The sequence below is a fragment of the Trachemys scripta genome, chromosome 1 (genome assembly GCF_013100865.1).
Source record: "Trachemys scripta elegans isolate TJP31775 chromosome 1, CAS_Tse_1.0, whole genome shotgun sequence".
NCBI lineage: Eukaryota > Metazoa > Chordata > Testudines > Emydidae > Trachemys > Trachemys scripta.
The window spans coordinates 120,568,594-120,588,866 of record NC_048298.1 but is presented as its reverse complement, the minus strand read 5'-3'; the positions used below and the strand labels follow the sequence as shown (position 1 = coordinate 120,588,866).

The 20,273-nt window shown below is 41.9% G+C and overlaps 1 protein-coding gene across 1 annotated transcript in view; it reads left to right on the top strand.

Moving 5' to 3' along the window:
* EFCAB6 (EF-hand calcium binding domain 6) overlaps positions 1 to 20,273 on the top strand; it is a 151,450-nt gene that overhangs the window by 41,939 nt on the left and 89,238 nt on the right. The window contains exons 9-11 of the mRNA XM_034759423.1: positions 11,156 to 11,266; positions 11,523 to 11,643; positions 18,823 to 18,993. Of these exons, the coding sequence (XP_034615314.1) occupies positions 11,156 to 11,266; positions 11,523 to 11,643; positions 18,823 to 18,993 (403 nt within the window). The remainder of the gene's footprint in view (positions 1 to 11,155; positions 11,267 to 11,522; positions 11,644 to 18,822; positions 18,994 to 20,273) is intronic.

Below are 20,273 nucleotides of genomic sequence, written 5' to 3'. Positions count from 1 at the left end.
GTTAAATGAAAGTATGAAGTACAGCATACCTTCAATGGAACTTACTAATGCTAACCACTTTGACTATGTAGTGGTCATCAGTAATCACTATAGGATTAACTATAGGAACACTGGGGAGCTAGATGATGTAGTGATGTCACTTCTGGACAACTGAATTTAAATAAAATTAAGACAAAACTCTTCTGAATTTGGGGGGGCGGGGGCATTGCAAAACTAGAACCTGAACTGGACTGAGAGAAGGGCAAATCAGGCCAGCTCCTAGATTAAAACCCAGGTACTAGTTCAGGTTAACCAGACACTGCAGCATTATGGCCAGAATTCAGATACTGTGGTGATAAGCATGATATAGAAGTGATAGATGGATACAAAAGGATTTTTGGGACTCAACCTGCCCTCAGGGACCTGAGTTAGGTTAAAGGAAATCTTTCAAAATCTAATTTCTTTGGACCTGATTTGAGTTCAAATGGAGCTAGCCAACTCCCCAAGCCCACATTTCCCATTTAAAGCTAGAATATGGACATTCTTCAGTATTTTGGTTCAATCTGGACCCACACTTATACACAGAGACCAAAACCTGCAAGAGGAAAATAGCCAGAGGATAGCCTATATTCACAGGCAGCAGTGCTAAGAGCATATGGAAAATCAAAGAGGAAGGGGAGAAGAATAACTTAACTTTTTAACTAGCTCTTTAACAAAAACGGAGATTGCTTGAGTCTTAAATAGTGGTGCAAGGCACACAAGTCAGTTCTTACTGAGAATGTGAGCGAAGCAGAAACCAGATCATGTGTTACTATTTAAAGATTCCATAACATAGTTTATATAATTAAACTCATTTATGTGAAAGTAAGATCATCCCTGAAAATAATCAGTTGGATTTTTTTCTTGTATGTACTAGTTAACTTTAAAGGCCTCACTGCAGATATACATTTTATATCAGCAGGTGCTGTAAGAGTGTATCATCTGCAGTAACTATATTGCTTTGTGCATTCAACAGATAAATCTGATTTGCTTCTAGTCATTCACAATGCGACATAACAATGATCAACTATTACTTTGTCAAAAAATATTGCTATTATAGTTTCTTCAGTTCATGTCATTCGCTAGTATTAAATCTTAAAGTAAATCTTGCTCTTAAACGCAAGCACATAATGGAAAGATTTCTACATGCATTTTTCCTTTGGAGTTTTCTCTAGACATTGACAAAATATAGTGTCACTTTAATGATGCTATAAACAGAAATATTCCAACCTACATATACCATATCTTTCAGGTGATATTTCTCAGATAAGGTAATTCAAAAGATGCACCAGTGTGAAAACAACCACAGAGCTTTCTCATAGTTATGTTGCTGTAGTAATGTATATATGGCTTCATGTAGGCTGATAATAAATATAAGAATAACTAATAGGGAATGTTGTATGATGTAAAGATTAAAATGATATTTAAATATTGTTGTAATAAGGTTCACTCACTACTGGGACAACTTGTGACTGGATCTGGGGATCAGCTCTTGCCTGATCTGGTCCTCCTTTCTATTGGTTTCTCACTTCCTGGGCTTTCTCTCTTTCTGGGACTTGGGGTGCTCCCTCTTCATGACCTGCCCAGAGGACTAAGTCACTAGTTAGGCTTCCCCTTCTGGGGGTCAAAATCCCACTAGACAAGCTATCCATATGCCCTGCCAGGCAGTTTTCTGGTCTAAGTCCACATCCAGGGCCACTTTCCCAGTGGCTGGCAGAGTAACCCAGACCCACCCATTACTCCGGGTTCCAGCTGAGGGACCCTATGCCTAGCAACCACCATCTAGTCAATCTCAGACCCTGTTGCTATTTCCTTGGGTTCCTTCCTATCTCACTTCTCTATCTCCTGGCTCATTTCTGAATTTGCCAACTTGAGCTTCCTTTCCTCCCAATGGCTACTCCACCACGCTTGGTTTCTTGCCTGACTCTGTAGTTCAGGGCAGGATCCCAGGGCTTACTTTCCTCCTAGAACTCCTCCTGGTCCATGGCCAATTCCCTTTCTCGCTAAACAGTGACCACAGAGTTCATCCCTGACTGCCTCTCGCTCTCAACTTCCTGGCTTTGTACAAGTCCAGCTTGCCCCTGCCCAGCTGGGCTTCATTTTCAGTTAGACTTTATCTGTCCCTGGCTTTCCTGCAGGTGAAACATATAAATTTAATTGTCCCTTTTTAATCTGCTCAGGCCTTATCCACATTAGATGGGGCAGGGAACTATTTATAGATAACAACACATGACAGTGTTTTATGATTCTTCTAAATATCTGCATGTCTTAAACCTCAGGGGTGAAATCCTGGGTCCATTGATGTCAATGGCGTTTTTGTCATTGACTTTAATGGGGCTAGAATTTCACCCCTGAACCTAAGAATTCATCTCTCACAATATTTACCCTTGCAGCAAGATCAAATATATTGTAAACACACCATTCATATTTACTTAATTTCAAAGGATATCACTCTTTAGTCCCAAATTCCCTACATTTCACACAAATTCGGTGTCCCATCATTTTTACTTTTGAAACGCCTTTGCATCAGAAATAAAAATGAATGGAACAAAGATTACAGGAAGAGCTATTTATGCTGAACAAAGGAATCCCACCACATTTTAATTTTCCTACATGAATAATATTTTTTTGTCTTATGTTTATTTTGGGTCTTTGCCACGCATGTCCCTTGACAGGTGGAGAAGTATGAGTGAAGGATACTCTTGTTGTCTGTTCCAAAGACCAATTGTTCCATGACCAGAACAAACACTTTCCTAGTGCGGGGCCTTCTCTTATGCAACTCGCTCCTCTGGTGAGATGCCAGACCCCAATTTAGCAGCCTTCACTCAGGTCATGATGGAAATCATGCTTACTTGGTCAGGCTTTCAGTGAACTTAATATCTGTTTGAAAGAGTGAGGGCAATTTGGCTGCAGATATTTCCTGGTCCTGACAACAGTGTTTGTAGTTTTAAGCTACCCTTTTTGGTTAGCTTGGTGTCTGATTTCCATGATTTAATATTTTTGTAAAGATTCCAGATGCTAGGCAATGGTGCTTAAAAATTCTTAAACACTCTTAAACATATGGTATTTTGTAATGGATGACTAATAGACCATAAATCTGGTTTTACCCAATACTCATGCTATTACAATCTTCATCAAACAATGTCCCCCTTTTTATAATATTTATATTCTAGGTAATTAAAAGAGGACATAATGGAAGATGAATTTCTAAAATTCCTGTAAAATTATGAAAATTTTTAAAACAAAATTAGTTTAATATATAAGGCCCACTGGATAGAACACTATACTGAGACTCTGGAGACCTGGGTTCTGTTCCTAGCTCTGCCACTGGCCTGCTGGGTAACCTTGGGCAAGTCATTTTACCTCTCAGTTTCCCATCAGTAAAATAAACTTCTTTTTCTTCTTTGAGTCATGTCCCTATGGGTGATGCACTGTAGCTGTGCTAGCATCCCTGCGCTGCTGATCGGATCAGTGTCCTTTAGGCCTGCACATGCCCTGTCTCTACTTGTGCTGCACCACGAGGCTATTCAGTGCGCATGGGTTAACCCGCCTCAGTTTCTTCTCAGCTGCCCCTGGCTAGAGACAGCTATTTGAAGTCTATTAGGACCATCACTTTTCATTTTGCATTTCTATAGTTAGCCTCATAGTACTTAGTTGTAGTTCTAGTTGTAGTTTTTTTTCTCTTTTCTTATCTTTTCTCCCTAAAAAAAAAAAAAGAGAGAGACTTTATTTTTTTTCTGCTATTTTCCTCGTTGGGGACCCTTCCCCCAACTGGTTATGCTCAGTTCACCAGGCTTCAAGCAGTGTCTCTCTTGCAAAGAGGTGATCTCTGTTGCAGACAAGCATTTCCAGTGCACACGCTGCCTCGGGGAAGGCCACATTCAACAAAAGTGTGGTCTTTGCCAGCAACTCCCATAAGGATAGAGAGCTCAGGCAGAAGGTCATCTTCATGGAGGCAGCTCTCCAACCCTCTCTGGACCCGTGCCACAAGTCACTTGGCAGACCTGAGTCTTCCCCACAGCCCTCCATATCCAAAGACTGTTGGCTGAAGAAACAAGCTACTGACCCCTCTCATAAATCATCGTAAAAGGTAGTGGGAACTCCCCACAGTGAGCCCCAAGATAGCTGCAAATGATCTCCGGCATGCATGGTGTTCTCTGTACCATTGGCACCAAGACAGTCTCAGCTCAGTTATCATTGACAAGCCTACGTAGCCAATGGGCATGGGCAGCAAGTCAATGGCACCGAGGGACAAGGACAGGAGGAAGCACTCTGCTGAGAAGGGATTATCGGTATGCAGTGCTCCATTGGTACCATCATCAACACCTCATCCAGCACCAAAGCGACCGGCACCGGCAAGATCCCCATCCCCCCCGGTACCACCAACGGCACTGAATCGGTTGGTACTGCTGGAATTCTGGCACTCAAGAGACCTCCATGTACCTGAGGCACTGGAGGCACCTCCTTTTGGTACTGGGACTGCCTCACTGAGTCTTTGCCCTGCACGGGAGTCTTCCCTGCTGCCTTACCACACTCCCCTGTTCTCTAGTGAGGGCTTGGATAGCAAACTGGAGGATGTGGCATCACAGTACTCCTCCCAAGCTCTTTATGGCTCCCAATATCAACAGGGCCCCCAAGCATACCCTCAGAAGGCCCCACCATCGCCATCTTGATATGGCCACCCCTGGGCACCACTACCGACCTCTACACCACCATCAGCCCAGTGGCCATACTGGGATCCTTGGGCTGAATATTGCCACCATGCCTCTCAAGATTCTAGCCCCAACCGAGAACCCTTGAGGCACATCTCTTCAGCTGTGGTATCCAGGGCTTCAGAACCTCCAGAAGTAATCATGGAGGAACAGGAAGGTGATATTAAGGAAGAGGTGACACCGAGAACCATATCCTCCTCCTCCCCGGATGAGGCCATCATGCCTCCCCCACCATCTCTGGCTGATGACTTTCGCCTCTTCCAAGACTTAGGAAAGAGAGTGGCAGACACTCTTCAGATACCACCAGAAAAAGTCAAAGACACCCACCATTGTCTCCTTGACATACTTCATTCATCTTCATCCTTAAAAATCACCCTTCTATTAACGAGGTCATTTTGGACCCTGCAAAAACCATTTGGCAAACCCCAGCATCAGTGGTACCTACCTGAAAGCAGGCAGACAAAAAGTATTATGTCCCAGTGAGGGAGATTGAATTCCTCTTCTCCCACCCTCCACCCAACTCCATCGTGATGGATGCTTTTCATTCCCATGGCCGCCAATACCAGATGAGGTTCACTCCCTACAATAGGGACTGAAAGCATTTGTACCTTTTCGGAAGAAGGCATATTCCTTGTCTATTCTTCAGTTTCAGATTACCAGTTACCAAGCCCTGACTGCGAAATATGACTACATAAATTATTCGAAACTGAATGATTTTATTGAGCAGCTGCCTGAGTTGTACTGTGAGCAATTTAAGGCCATTATTCAAGAGGGACAGCTAGTGGCCAAGACAACGCTGCAGTCTGCTCTCAACACAGCCGACACAGTGGCCAGGTCCATCTCCCTGGCAGTGGAGATGCGATGTGCATCATGACTCCATCTATTGGGCTTCCTGAAGGAGGTACAGTGGACTGTGGAAGACCTTCCCATCGAAGGCACTAAGCTCTTCGCAGAGAAGACTGATGCTTCTCTTCACATCCTGAAGGATTCTAGGGCCACTCTGTTCACTGGGCATCTATACACTGGGACAAAAAAAGAGAAAATTCAGTCTGCAGCTCCAGCACAAACTATGGACCTCCCAACACCCAGCTCAGTGATCATTCCAATGTTGGAACAGGGAGGCTTGTTTTTGGCCCTTGACATTCAGGATGCCTACTTTCATATCTCAATCCTACCATCTTACAGACGATTCCTGAGATTCACTCTTCGAGATGTGTCCCTATGAGTGCTCTACAAGCCATCCTCCTCTCCTCTACTTCACAGTTCTTGTCAATGACTCTTTGGTAGAGAAGGAACTGAGGGGGGTTAAGCTGCGCGTGCTGACTAGGCTTGTGATGGGGCCCAAGAAGAGACAGCGCATGTGTGGGCCTAAAGGACACTGCTACTGAAGTTCTACCATCAGTAGTGTAGGGATGCAAGCACACCTACCATGGAGCACCCAGAGGGGCACGCATCTTGAAGAACCATTGTTACTGCACAAGGTGAGTAACTTCTTCAAGTAATGTCCCTCTGGGTGCTCCACTGTAAGTGTATCTGCGCCCCTGCACCTCTAATCTTAGATGTTAGGTAGCAGTGTCCGTTCAGCCTGCCCATGTGCCCTCTCTGCGTCCTGGTTTGCCTCAAGGCTATTTAGCACTGCGCGAGCAAACCACCCTCAGTTCCTTCTCAACCACCTTTGGCCTCAAACTGAGCGAGCAGTTGTCTATTCCTTCTCTGCGTCATTAGTATAAGTAGTAGTTATTCTTAGTCTTTTAGTTTCTTTTAATAGTTAAGTTTTCATTTTCCAATTGGGAGGGAAAAAGAAAAAACTTTTTGTGTCATGTTTCCTGCTCTTTTTGTGGGGGATTATCCTTACAGGGGCACTTAGTAGTCTAGAGTTTCCGTTTTCCCAGTTAAAAAATAAATAAATAAAAAATAAAGAAGAAACAAAAAAACTTTCTTCTGCATTCCTAGCCTTTTTGAGGGTGATATCTTCACCCGGGGCATGAACAATTCCCCCAGTTTTAAAAGTATCCTCTCCTGCAAGGAACCAGTTCCAGTAACAGATGGACAATCTCACTGTATCTGGTGCCTTGAAGAGGCATGCATCCCACAGAAGTGCACATTCTGCCACCAGCTAAAGATGAGATCTCGCATTAACCAGGAGCTGAAGTTAAAACTTCTCCTGGTGGAGGGTGTGCTTTGGTCACCAGCTGACTCTGGTGCTGAAGCTTCTCAAGGACACAGATTGTCCCTGGAGCCTTCAACCTCCAAAGGGATAGACTCGCAAAAAAGCTCAGCAGATTTCCTCCGCAGAGACTTGAAAAAAAGGGCTTTAAGCCTGCAAACAGAGTCTTTCGCCAGCCAGAGGGGTTCCCTGGCATGCTCGGCCACGTTGGTCCAACAGCACCAGCTCTTCGAAGCGTGGTACCCAGAAACAGCAGGGACGCTCCAGAAACCCCACTACTCAGTAGCGGGGCCCCAGTACCATGCACGTCTCGACATCCAGAATCACCAATGGCACCAGGACATTTGCCACCAGCACCCTGGTCAGCACCTCCCCTAAACTACACCTTCATGCCGCCCTTCAATCCTGATACGGTCCTCCCTGGGCACCCCCCAACCCAGCCACCCCCCCCCAGTGGCCATATTGGAATCCTTGGGCAATGTACAGACCCCACGCTTCTCAAGCATCCAGTGTCTCTCATAGAGAGTCCACCAGACTTTGTCCTACGGCTTCGGTGTCCAGAACCCCAGAACCAAAGGAGAAAACTTTGGAGGGACAGGAGGAAAGGCTCAAAATGGAGGCTACCCACCAGCAAACATTTCCTCATCATCACCAGATGAGGCTATGATGCCCCCTCCTCTATCGCTAGCTGATGATTTTAGATACTTTCAAGACCTTTCTAATAGGGTAGTGGATGAGCTCAAATGGTTGAATGGACACTGCTACCTACAATCTCCAATTAGAGGTGTGGGGCGCAGATACACCTACAATAGAGCACCCTTAACTTCCTCTTACCTTCTTTGTAAAGCACTTTGAGATCTATAGATGAAAAGTGCTATATAAGAACTAACTATTTTCTATTAGACATAGAATTGCTTTGGAATCACAAAATCCTGAAGTCTTCACACAGGTTTTACTCCCAGTGAATTCAATGAGTGTTTTGCATATGTAAGATTTCTGGATTTCACCCATGAAAATTAAGGATGGAAAAGACACGTGTTGTTAGGCAGAGCCCAGTACATAGAAGTGCTGAGCATGTGCAGTTCCCATTGAGGTGTGTGGGAGTTCCAGGTGCTAAGTACATCTTATTCATCCCCTCCCATGATAAAACCCATGGGAAGAGGCTTTGTCGGAGACAATCTCATTGATGATTAACAAATTTATTTGAGCATAAACTTCCGTGGGCTACATCATGTCACAGCTAACCTGGTGGCTGAACTTTGTCACTTTGTCTTCACCCACAACTATTTCACATTTGGGGACAATATATACCTTCAAGTCAGCGGCACTGCTATGGGCACCCGCATGGCCCCACAATATGCCAACATTTTTATGGCTGACTTAGAACAACGCTTCCTCAGCTCTCGTCCCCTAGTGCCCCTCCTCTACTTGCACTACATTGATGACATCTTCATCATCTGGACCCATGGAAAGGAAGCCCTTGAGGAATTCTACCATGATTTCAATAATTTCCATCCCACCATTAACCTCAGCCTAGATCAATCCACACAAGCAGTCCATTTTCTGGACACTACTGTGCTAATAAGCGATGGTCACATAAATACCACCCTATACCGGAAACCTACTGACCTACATGCCTCTAGCTTCCATCCAGGACACACCACAAGATCCATTGTCTACAGCCAACCTCTAAGATACGACTGCATTTGCTCCAATCCCTCAGACAGAGACAAGCACCTACAAGATCTCTATCAAGCATTCTTAAAATTATAATACCCACCCGCTGAATGAAAAAACAGATTGACGGAGCCAGACGAGTACCCAGAAGTCACCTCCTACAAGACAGGCCCAACAAAGAAAATAACAGAATACCACTAGCTGTCACCGTCAGTCCCCAACTAAAACCTCTCCAGCGCATCATCAAAGTTCTACAACTAATCCTGAAAGATGATCCCTCACTCTCACAGATCTTGGGAGACAGACCTGCCCTCGCTTACAGACAACCCCCCAACCTGAAGCAAATACTCACCAGCAACCACACATCACTGAACAAAAACACTGACCCAGGAACCTATCCTTGCAACAAAGCCCAATGCCAACTCTGTCCACATATCTATTCAAGTGACATCATCATAGGACCTAATCACATCAGCCATACCATCAGGGGCTTGTTCACCTGCACATCTACCAATGTGATATATGCCATCATGTGCCAGCAATGCCCCTCTGCCATGTACATTGGCCAAACCTGACAGTCTCTACGCAAAAGAATTAATGGACACAAATCTGACATCAGGAATCATAATACTCAAAAACCAGTGGGAGAACACTTTAACCTGTCTGGTCATTCAATGACAGACCCGTGGGTGGCTATTTTACAATAGAAAAGCTTCAAAAACAGACTCCAACGAGAAACTGCTGAACTCGAATTGATATGCAAATTAGACACAATCAATTTAGGTTTGAATAAAGACTGGGAATGGCTGAGCCATTACAAACATTGAATCTATCACCCCATGTAAGTACTCTCACACTTCTTATCAACCTGTCTGTACTGGGCTATCTTGATTATCACTTCAGAAGTTTTTTTTCCTCTTACTTAATTGGCTTCTCAGAGTTGGTAAGACAACTCCCACCTGTTCATGCTCTCTGTATGTGTGTGTATATATATCTCCTCAATATATGTTCCACTCTATGCGTCCGAAGAAGTGGGATGTAGCCCACAAAAGCTTATGCTCAAATAAATTTGTTAGTCTCTAAGGTGCCACAAGTACTCCTGTTCTTTTTGCGGATACAGAATAACACAGCTGCTACTCTGAAATCAGTGATGATTGTTTTTCAACGATTCTACTACATCATCTAATTGGGGTGGAAATTCTCTATCCTGCAGAAAAGGAAGCCTGCCGTCAAACTGTGTGGATCCTCAGGGATCCATGCTGATTCCCTGTGCTGCTACATCAGCTCTGGCCCCTAGTAGCCATGCTGTGCTCTCCCCAGCTCCCTGGCACCATGGCAGTTGCCCTCTGAGGTGTTGAGGTAGCTGAAGAATGGGGTAGTCAGACACATGGAAAGGGCCTCTGTTTGTGAGGATCTTGGGGACAATAATGCAGACCAAGATCCATCTGTTTGCTTGTTTCCAATGTAGAATTGTTCCCTACAGTGTACTTTTGCGTGATTTATAGAACCACAGAAAGATCTCAGTTAGGGGTTGAAAATATCAGTTGGCTGCGTCTTAATTTGAAAGATAATCTGTTATTTCCTATCTGATTATTGTTTCAGACAAATATTATGATTATGAAACTATTTCCCCCAGTTTTTTTAATAAACTTTCCCTCAAGCCAGTGAACTGTGGTGTATATGTTATACCTGTAAGTGGGTTAATTTTGAAAAAAAGTCAGCTTTAAGAAGAACTGGATAGAAAAACTGTTCTACCCTCAGGTTTTGATCAGCCAATGAATGATTGTTCTGATGGTGTAATTCTCCCAACTTGGAATTTCATTGGCTGAGCTTGATAAACTTAATGAACTTCTGAGGATGGAGTTTTTTGTGGGAGCTCCACAAAAGTCTTTCCACTATTTGTTGTCCTGTTAACCCCTTATTCCATTTTATTGTTGTTTAAACCTCACCTTGGTAGTCATGCTCCAAACACAGCATAACACCATTCTAACAGGCTTCAGGAATAGATATTTAAAACTTTGTTGAAATGAGTAAAGCAGTGAGTCATCACATTTTTTCTAAATAAATTGGTGACAGTGCTTAAAAGACACCATCTAATTTAGGAACGTGTTTTGCCACACTTACTTAGGGCTTCATCCTGCACTACTGAAGTTAAATGGGAGCTATGCCACTGACTTCAAGGGGAGCAAAATCAAGCCCTCACTGATTTCAAAGGGATTATTCACAGAGTAAAATACTACTCAACATGAGTGAAGTTGACAAAATCTGGCCATTAATGCCTTATAAATGCATTCTAACACTTCTAAATTTAAGGGTTTTCAGTTTGGATAAAACCAGAACCATCTGATCAGGTCTAGTTCTTTCTTCCGTTAGACTGGTGGAACTCAGAAGGGAATTTGGCCCAACTTGTTTTATCGTTGAAATTTGCCACATAGTTTTTGTAAAATTTTAAGCTATGTAAACTCAGACTAGATTGCATAAATTTCTGTCACAAGCCAAAATTCTCTCTGGAAAATGTAGTTATAACAGTGTTTACAAAAGGAAGTCTTTTAAAACAGTTCTTACATCTTTGTTTTACCAGATTTGGATTTAAAGCCACAGGTAAAATTGCCTGGCATCAATTTTTAGAGAAATTTCAGGACCCTGTGACATATGAAAATGGACAGACACTTCCTATAAGAAAGAACCACAGGTAAATAGAAAATTACATTTTTTTTGTTTGAGATGTACTTGAACTTGATGGAAAATTATATCTACTGAAATAATTGTTGATTAAATTTACTTCAGGTAATCTTTTGCGGATATTCTCATTATCCATATAAATGTCTAAGCATATTTTTGAGTCCTACTAAGCTTTTGGCCTTAATGAGTTTACATTTTCTCCCTACTCTGAAGAGTAAGAGGATGAGAGATGAGAACATTGTGTCAACCATGTTTTCCTGTTGTAGAGTACACCCAATCAGAGGAATGGATGAAGCTTTCTCAAGTAACAGTATCCTTCTAAAGCTACGCAGACACATCCAAAATGCATATCCATCACTGAAGCAGGCATTTCTCATGATTGATACAGTAAGAAACCTTATTTTTAACTCTTACAATGCTGAGATGGATGACTTAACACATTCACAAACTGATGCAGCTTTTAACCTCTCAAGCTACCCTCTTGACAGGTACCCAGCAACCTCTCAGATTCCAACCCTCCTGCCAAGCAAGTCTTTCCCTTCATCTGGTTTCCTAACCCTCTCCCAAACATCCTATACCTTCCTCCAATGAATTACTTGCGTTCAGGTGTTGCTGCCTTCCCTTGTCTTCTGTCCTCCACCCTAATAAAAAAAGCCGTGACCACTTACAGTCATAGCAAGTGCTGGAACAAATGTGCTTCACCAAGACTCAAGTCCTGATCCAACTGCCACTTCCCTCTTGCTACCCTCTCGTCATAAATCTGACTTTGCCCCTCCCTCAACTCCTAACAATCCATCCTCACAATATGCCAGGCAGTACAGCTTTGAAAGCGTGCCAAAGGATGTATGCTATGCCAGATACAAGGGCATGTTCCTACCAGAGAAAGCGGAAACTGGATGGCAGATTGTGGCTGAGTCACAATCTGCTTCCTAGGCTGCTCCTGGGGGCAACACAACAACATGCTGCCTCATACACAGGGCTCATGGCAAAGCCCGATCTTGTATGTACGGCCCGCATTTTTTGTTCCTACATGCAGGACTTTACATTTGGCGGTATTGAAATACATTGTTTGCTTGCGCTTAGTTTACCAAGTGATTCAGATCTCTCTGTATCAGTAATTTACCTCTCCCCCAATCTTTGTGTCATCTACAAACTTATTAGTGATGATTTTGTTTTCTAGGTCATTGATAAAAATATTATGTAACTTAGGTCCAACAACCAATTCCTTGCAGGACCCTACTGGAAACACAGACCCTTGATAGTGATTCCCCATTTACAGTTACATTTTAAAACCTGTTAGTTAGCCAATTTTGAATCCATTTAATGTGTGTCATATTCAATTTCATATCATTCTTGTCTCTTAATCAAAATGTCATAAAAAAGATATCAAGTTCACTTGACAAGATCTATTTTTTCCAAACACCCATCTTGATTGGCATTAATGATATTATCCTACTTCATTTCTTTATTAATCAAGTCCTATATACATGAGGCTAAATAGTCCCCTCCCCCGTGAAATGCCACAGGTGGGAATGTTTTGATTTTTTTGATTTTTTTTTTTTAGTATCATTCATTTTTTTATATTTGGGGTTGGAAACTCTCCGTACACTTATTCCATTTACTCTATATAGTTTTTAATCTTTCAGTTGAGTTAATTATATTTTATTTTGTTATTCTTTTTTTCATCTTGTAAACTTATGTACAACTAAATTCCATAAATTGTAATGCGTTTCTATTGTTAGAACAATTTTAGTATGTTGCTGTACTGTTTTTGTTAATCTCCACATTGTTTATGTTAGTTTTTAGTATTGATTGTCTGTTGTGTCCCAGTTGCTTAAAGGATTGCTAAAGTACAAACTTAAAATATCCACCTCAGACTTCCAGAGTTCCATGTTGCTGCATTTCCTGTTGTGTGGATAAATTTAGAAATTCAGTCTGGGATCTTTCATGAGCATTACTTTTATTTGTAAAACCCTTTTAAAAAGGACAGTTTGTGATGCTTCTCTGGGCAAGCAATGCAAGCTGTGTGTAGAAGTCTCCTAAATGAAGACACCAAGGCCCAAGAAAAGAAGCTAAAGTGTTTTCTAGCCACCCACGAAACCAGACAGCCTATGGAATTTATAAACATCTCAGAGTGCTCCTGAAGTTGTCATAGGTTCAAAAGAACTGTAGGTAGCTCCAAAATTACACTGTGATCCTGCAAAGATTTATGCACATGCTTAATATTACACAGGAAAGTCCCATTGATTTTGACTGCAGTTGACATTAAAGACACGCATAAATGTTTGTAGACTCAAATTCTATACCAAGCCATTCTGGAAAATGTTTCAAAGAAGTTTGGAAAATTTCACAAATGCAAATATGCAACTTCTCAAATTTCTCAACTGCCTTATCCAGTTATTCCCAAACTTAAATAAATAAATATCCCTTGGCACATGACCACACATGAGAAATTATAGGCAGAATTATTGCATTTTAGTGAAGTGAGGGAAGGGATTAAAATCAGTATAATAATGTAAAGTAAGTTTGAACCTCAACTACAGAGTCATTGTCACAGCCCCATGCTATACAATATAAATAGAAAATGTGGAACTTGTAAAACATTTCTTGTTTGTGGTCTATAATCTGACAGATGTATAATGTCAGATCTGTGAGATTGACCAGGATCATTCCATTGCATCACTCACTTTATCGGCAGCAATATTTTAATCTGATTTTTTTAACAGAATTTGGGCATGTTTTTTATGTCTAGCTCTAGAATGAATGCACTCTTAATAAAGAACTGTCAGTCTATTCTGTTCTATGGTTTTCATGATGTACTGAACTATGTTAAAAAAAGCATTCTTGTCATTTTTGATGGAATGTCATGATATATATGATCCATACACTGGGCTGTGTGATCGTTGCTTTAGTGGACAGATGGAATTTTTTATTACTTTGATTTGCTACAGATTGCTCTTCTTAAATTGTACAGTCTATATTTTTGGATTGGATGAGCAAATAATAGACTGAAAAAATTAAAGCTTTCAGTCTGGTTGACACAAGCAAAATGAGCACTGGGCATATCTTCAGAGGTACTGCTGGCATTTTTTATTACAAATTTTTATATAGATGATATATCACAATTCCTTTCTAATATAATTACATAAAAATTGCTCGTTCCCGCTCTGCAGTATAAATTACACACATATATGTTTCAGAGTGGTAGCTGTGTTAGTCTGTATCAGCAAAAACAATGAGGAGTCATTATGGCACCTTAGAGACTAACAAATGTATTTGGGCATAAGCTTTCATGGGCTAAAACCCACTTCATCAGATGCATGGAATGGAAAATACAGTAGGCAGGTATATATACACAGTACATGAAAAGATGGGAGTTGCCTTACCAAGTGGGGGTCAGTGTTAACTAGGCAATTCAATTAAAGTGGAAGTGGGCTATTCTCAACAGTAGAATACCAAGGGAGGAAAAATCACTTTTGTAGTGGTAGTGAGCAGGGCCATCCCTAGCTATTCTGGGGCCCTACGCAGTCCCCTTGCGGGGAGGGGGCAGGCCTCCACAGGGGGATCGCGGGGAGAGCTGGCCCCAGGCCTCTGTGGAGAGGTCTGGCTTGGGGGGCAGGAGGGAACACCCATTCCCCAGCACTAACTGGCGGCGTGGCTGGGTCGCTGCACTTCCCACCACCAGTGAGAGCAGGCCCGGCCCTGGTGCAGTCCTCAGAGGAGTGGTGGCGGGGCGAGGACAGAGCAGGGTGGGGTTTTGGGGAAAGGGTGGAGTGGGGGTGGGATTGGGGCGGAACAAGGGTGGGAAGAGGTGGGTCTGGGGCAGAGCAGGGGCGGGGGCCATGGGGAAGAGGTGGGGCAAGGGCTGGAGCAGCATACAGCTGCGCAGGGCACCAGGAAAATTTCCCAAATTTCCTGGTGCCCTACGCAGCTGCGTACTTTGCGTATAGGTAGGGACGGCCCGGATAATGAGGCTAATGTAATCTGGGTGGCCCATTTCAAACAGTTGACAAGAAGGTGTGAGTAACAGTAGGGGAAACTAGGTTTTGTAGTCATACACTCCCAGTCTTTATTCAGGCCTAATTTGATGGTGTCCAGTTTGCAAATTAATTCCAGTTCTGCAGTTTCTCAACGAGCCCCATTGGGTTTGTTGCTAACTCTGTCTGCATATCTATTCAAGGGACATCATAGGACCTAACCACATCAGCCACACCATCAGGGGCTCGTTCACCTGCACATCTACCAATGTGACATATGCCATCATATGCCAGCAATGCCCCTCTGCCATGTTCATTGGCCAAACCGGACAGTCTCTACGCAAAAGAATAAATGGACACAAATCAGATGTCAAGAATTATAACATTCAAAAACCAGTCAGAGAACACTTGAATCTCCCTGGACACTCAATAACAGACTTAAAAGTGGCAATTCTTCAACAAAAACACTTCAAAAGCAGACTCCAACGTGAAACTGCAGAACTGGAATTAATTTGCAGACTGGACACCATCAAATTAGGCCTGAATAAAAACTGGAAGTGGATGGGTCACTACAAAAACTAATTTCCTCATACTAATTTTCCCCTACTGTTACTCACACCCTCTTGTCAACTGTTTGAAATGGGCCACCCTGATTACATTAGCCTCATTACCACTACAAAAGTGATTTTCCTCCCTTGGGATTCTACTGTTGAGAATAGCCCACTTCCACTTTAATTGAATTGTCTCGTTAGCACTGACCCCCCAATTGGTAAGGCAACTCCCATCTTTTCATGTACTGTGTATATATACCTGTCGCTCCATGCATCTGATGAAGTGGGTTTTAGCCCACGAAAGCTTATGCCCAAATAAATTTGTTAGTAACTAAGGTGCCACAAGTACTCCTTGTTGTTTTTACATATATGTTTGTGTGTATATATATACACACACAATCACTACAAAAGAAAGAATTTGCCTAGCAATTTACAAAGAAGAGAGTTTAATTTCCTTCATTGCAGTAGATAGTAATAACACATACCAGCATTAGGGCCCTGATTTAGCAAAGCACTTAATCACGAACTCAAGCACATGCTTATGCGCTTTATTGTAGTGATCATCAATGAATGAAATTATTTACACAGATAGCGATGTTTGTGACAGCAGAAAGAGAACTCTGGCTGCAGGAGGAATAGCTTCATCCTTAACATCCAAAACTGTTACACAAATAGAGATGCATACAGATTTTCAGCTGTTGTAAATCACTGTAGCCCCAGTGAGGTCATTGGAGCTATGCTAATTTATACCAGGTGACAATCTAGCTCATAATTGAAAACATTTTAGAGATTTTAGGTGTCAAATAAACAATCAAAAAGCTCACTGATTGAAGGCTAATATAATATATATTATTTTTTCAATATTATCAAAGCAATGACTAAAAAACAAGTTATCTTTGTGTTTAAGCTTTGTGGAGAAGATGCTTCCACTTATACGGTACATATTTTCATGTAAAGTAAAACTAATTTTTGTATCTCCTGTACCAAATTTCTTAACACATTCACTGAGGTAGATATATTATCAAGTTTCTTTTCCGTATGATTTAATGCACTGACAACAGTCTCTAAAGAAAATTCAGATGGCAGAAAAGCAGTTTCACAAGACCATTATCTTTTGATTACAAAACTTCAAAGTGTTTCCCAAACCAGCTGATGAAGTAAATAATTGCTCATCCTGTATATTACTACTGCCACCCTGGATCTCTATAGGGGACTAAAGGGAAACAGAATTTTTCTTGGTGTGAGGTTTATGAGCAGCAAAATATTTGTCTCATGCTTAGGCAGAAATGAATCACTGGAGAAATTGTTTACCATTCATTTTTCTTTTATTGTTCCCAGGCATTTATTCCTTACATTTCTTCCTTTTTCCACTGTTTTTTTAAGGGAAGCAAAATATAATAAAAGTCCAAGCAAAAATATAAAATTCTAAGGTCTAATAGACTGTGATAAAAACAGACTAACCTCTATTTAAAACTCCCCCTCAAACCTTATGGAGATATATCATGGGGACTGAAACAAAAATCATGCCTTAACTGTAACAATACATAAATATAATAGTACTGTTGTATAAGCCCATTCCATTGTTTATTGCATAAAATGCTTTAAAAAGTACACATTTACATGATAGTATGACAGAGTGTCACATGCTGGGACTCTGTACAGAAATGCAGAATTATTTCTACTAAGTCACTCTCACTGTCAGACCCAGTGGTTCCTATTAGCTCCAACCCAGGAATATAAAAAGCTTAGCATTACTGTCTAAGGCAGAGAGACCTGTGTGCAAAGACAGAGAGATCAAGGAGGAAAAAACCCTAGGAAAAGATAAGCTCAAGAAAAAAGCTTAGGTTGGAGTTTGTATTTTATTGTTCTGATATTAAGAATAAAGGAAATCTCCTGATAGGGGGTGAATTTGGGACACTAACCCAGGGTGTATGTATATATGTATGCAGCGCCAGCGCAACCCATTAGGCGACCTAAGCGGTCTCCTAGGGTGCTAACATTTTGGGGGTGGCGATCGCAGCGGCCAGATCTTCGGCCACCCTGGTTGTCGGCGGTATTTCGGGGGCAGAACCTTCTGTCGCCTCTGTCGGGGGCGGCAATTCGGGGGCGGGACCTTCCGCCGCCTCTGTCGGGGGCGGCATTTTGGGGGCGGGACCTTCCGCTGCCTAGGGCGGCAAAAAAGCTGGCGGCGCTCCTATATGTATGTTCTCTGCTGAGAGCAGTGTGGGAATTCATTCGAGTCACAAATAGCCTTTAAAGGACTTCCCTTCTTCACCAAGGCAATGGATGGGGCCAGTGGCAGCAGCAAGTCACTGTAGGGTAACAGAGCTGGTGGGAAGTAACAAAAACATCCTTTTTATTTAAAAAAAGTGTGTGTGTGTATGTATGTGTGTTTATTTGTGCTTACATAACATAAACCATCAATTTAATTTTTGAAGAAAGGTGCTGAATTAATCTTGGAGACCAAAGACTTTTGTCTGTTTCTCCACAGAACAGGTCCAGGACAGGCAGCTATATTATAAGCTCCCTAATACTGCTCCACCAACGTATTACAAACCTGAACTTAGGGTCTGACTTCTAGTGTAAGAGGATAGTTCAATTTCTGTAACCTTAGTCCCTCTGCTGTGACTGTCAACAAGGGCTCCCGTTGTGGTGTATCCTCTTGTCCACTGAGAACTGGACTGAGACCACCAGATTCACATCATGTAAACTGGTGGTTCTCAACCTGTGGGCTGGGGGCCGCTGGCAACCCAATCAGCACACAACGGTGGCCCATGTGACATCTTCAGGGCCATACAGGTAGTATATATATTGCGTGGATGCAGCCCACGTAACACACAGAGAGCTGCATAGGCAGCCCACAGTGGTAAATAGGTTGAGAACCACTGATTAGACTATCAAAAAGCTAACCAATATTAAAAGCTTTCAGTCACTGTGGGTTGTGTGACGTAGAGGTTCAGAACAGTGTTTTAAAATAGACATTGTCTTTTAGTAAATTTGTTCACTCCTTTTCACACACACATAAACATTTGTTTTAGAAACAAGATGGAAAGATCACAAGAAATGAGCTTCGTCGCGTTTTGGACTGCATCTTATTTCAAATAAGAGACAAGGACTTCCAAGACCTAATCAAGATAATTGATCCAGAACACACTGGGTACCTCAGCTACCATACATTTTTAGACTTGTTTGAAGAAAAGGAATCTCTAGTAAGTGTTTATCAATACTTTTCTAAGGATTTTCTTTTTTATAATGTCTATAGCAAGGTGTCAGGACAATTCTTAATAAAACCCTAAGCTCTGAATAATCTTCATCTAAGTTAGTGAATGCATTTGCTTTTCAGCAGTGTAAAACTCCTACATAATTCACACTCTTGGATTCTTTTGCCTCTGAAGCATGGGTTGAGAACCAATTTCACAGTTACCTCAAGTTTCTGGAAACTCCCCCTGGAATGTAATCACAAGTTCATGTACATGTGTGTAGCAGGTGTGGGATGGAAGTATCTCTTTCCAGATTTCAATCATCAAAACTGTTTTGCAGATATTTTGCAGAAGAGCTCTTTCTATCTATTTATATTAGATAATAATACATAGGTTCTGAGATTTATAATACCCATTGATTGTGTGTTTTCATGAGTATGACTTTGAAATTTTTGGAGTTTTGTAGTCATCTTTTAATATCTTCCTTTAGAACCACTACCATACATATAGGCTAGGTCTATACTACCCGCCTGAATCGGCGGGTAGAAATCGACCTCTCGGGGATCGATTTATCGCCTCCCGTCGGGACGCGACAATCGATCCCCGAATCGGCGCTCTAACTCCACCAGCGGAGGTGGTAGTAAGCGCTGCCGACAAAAAGCCGCAGAAGTCGATTTTGACGCCGTCCTCACAACGGGGTAAGTCGGCTGCAATACGTCGAATTCAGCTACGCTATTCACGTAGCTGAATTTGCGTATCTTAAATCGACTCCCCCCGGTAGTGTAGATGTACCCATAGTGAGGTTATATCCTGTATCTTTTGACCAGAATATCTAGTCAGTATGTCAGTTTCTTTTGGGGCTTACTGAATTATACTCAGAAGTAGTCTAATCTATAGTTTTCATAACTGCTTTATTATATTAGAGCTGTTCATAACATTTTTATTAGATCACTTTTAGGTTCACATTTATTCATCTGAATAAATCTTTGTTTAGTTTTTGTTTTAAGCTGGTGTAGTTAGTGTCATTGGAAAGAATCAAAGAACCTGGCAGTGTCAAGAGATGCACTAGATGCACAAAAAGAGGTTCCTACTGAATAGTTTTGAATGGTGTATATTGCTTTGAGAAAAGCTTTGATGTAGAACTGAAATAGACGGCATCCTGTACTGATGGCTCCAACAATAGATACATTTGATTCATCCGTTCATGTCCCTTCTACCTATTCTTGAATTGAATAATAGTTGTGCTGAGAGTCTGGGTCACATTTTTATAATTATAAAACTGACATGTC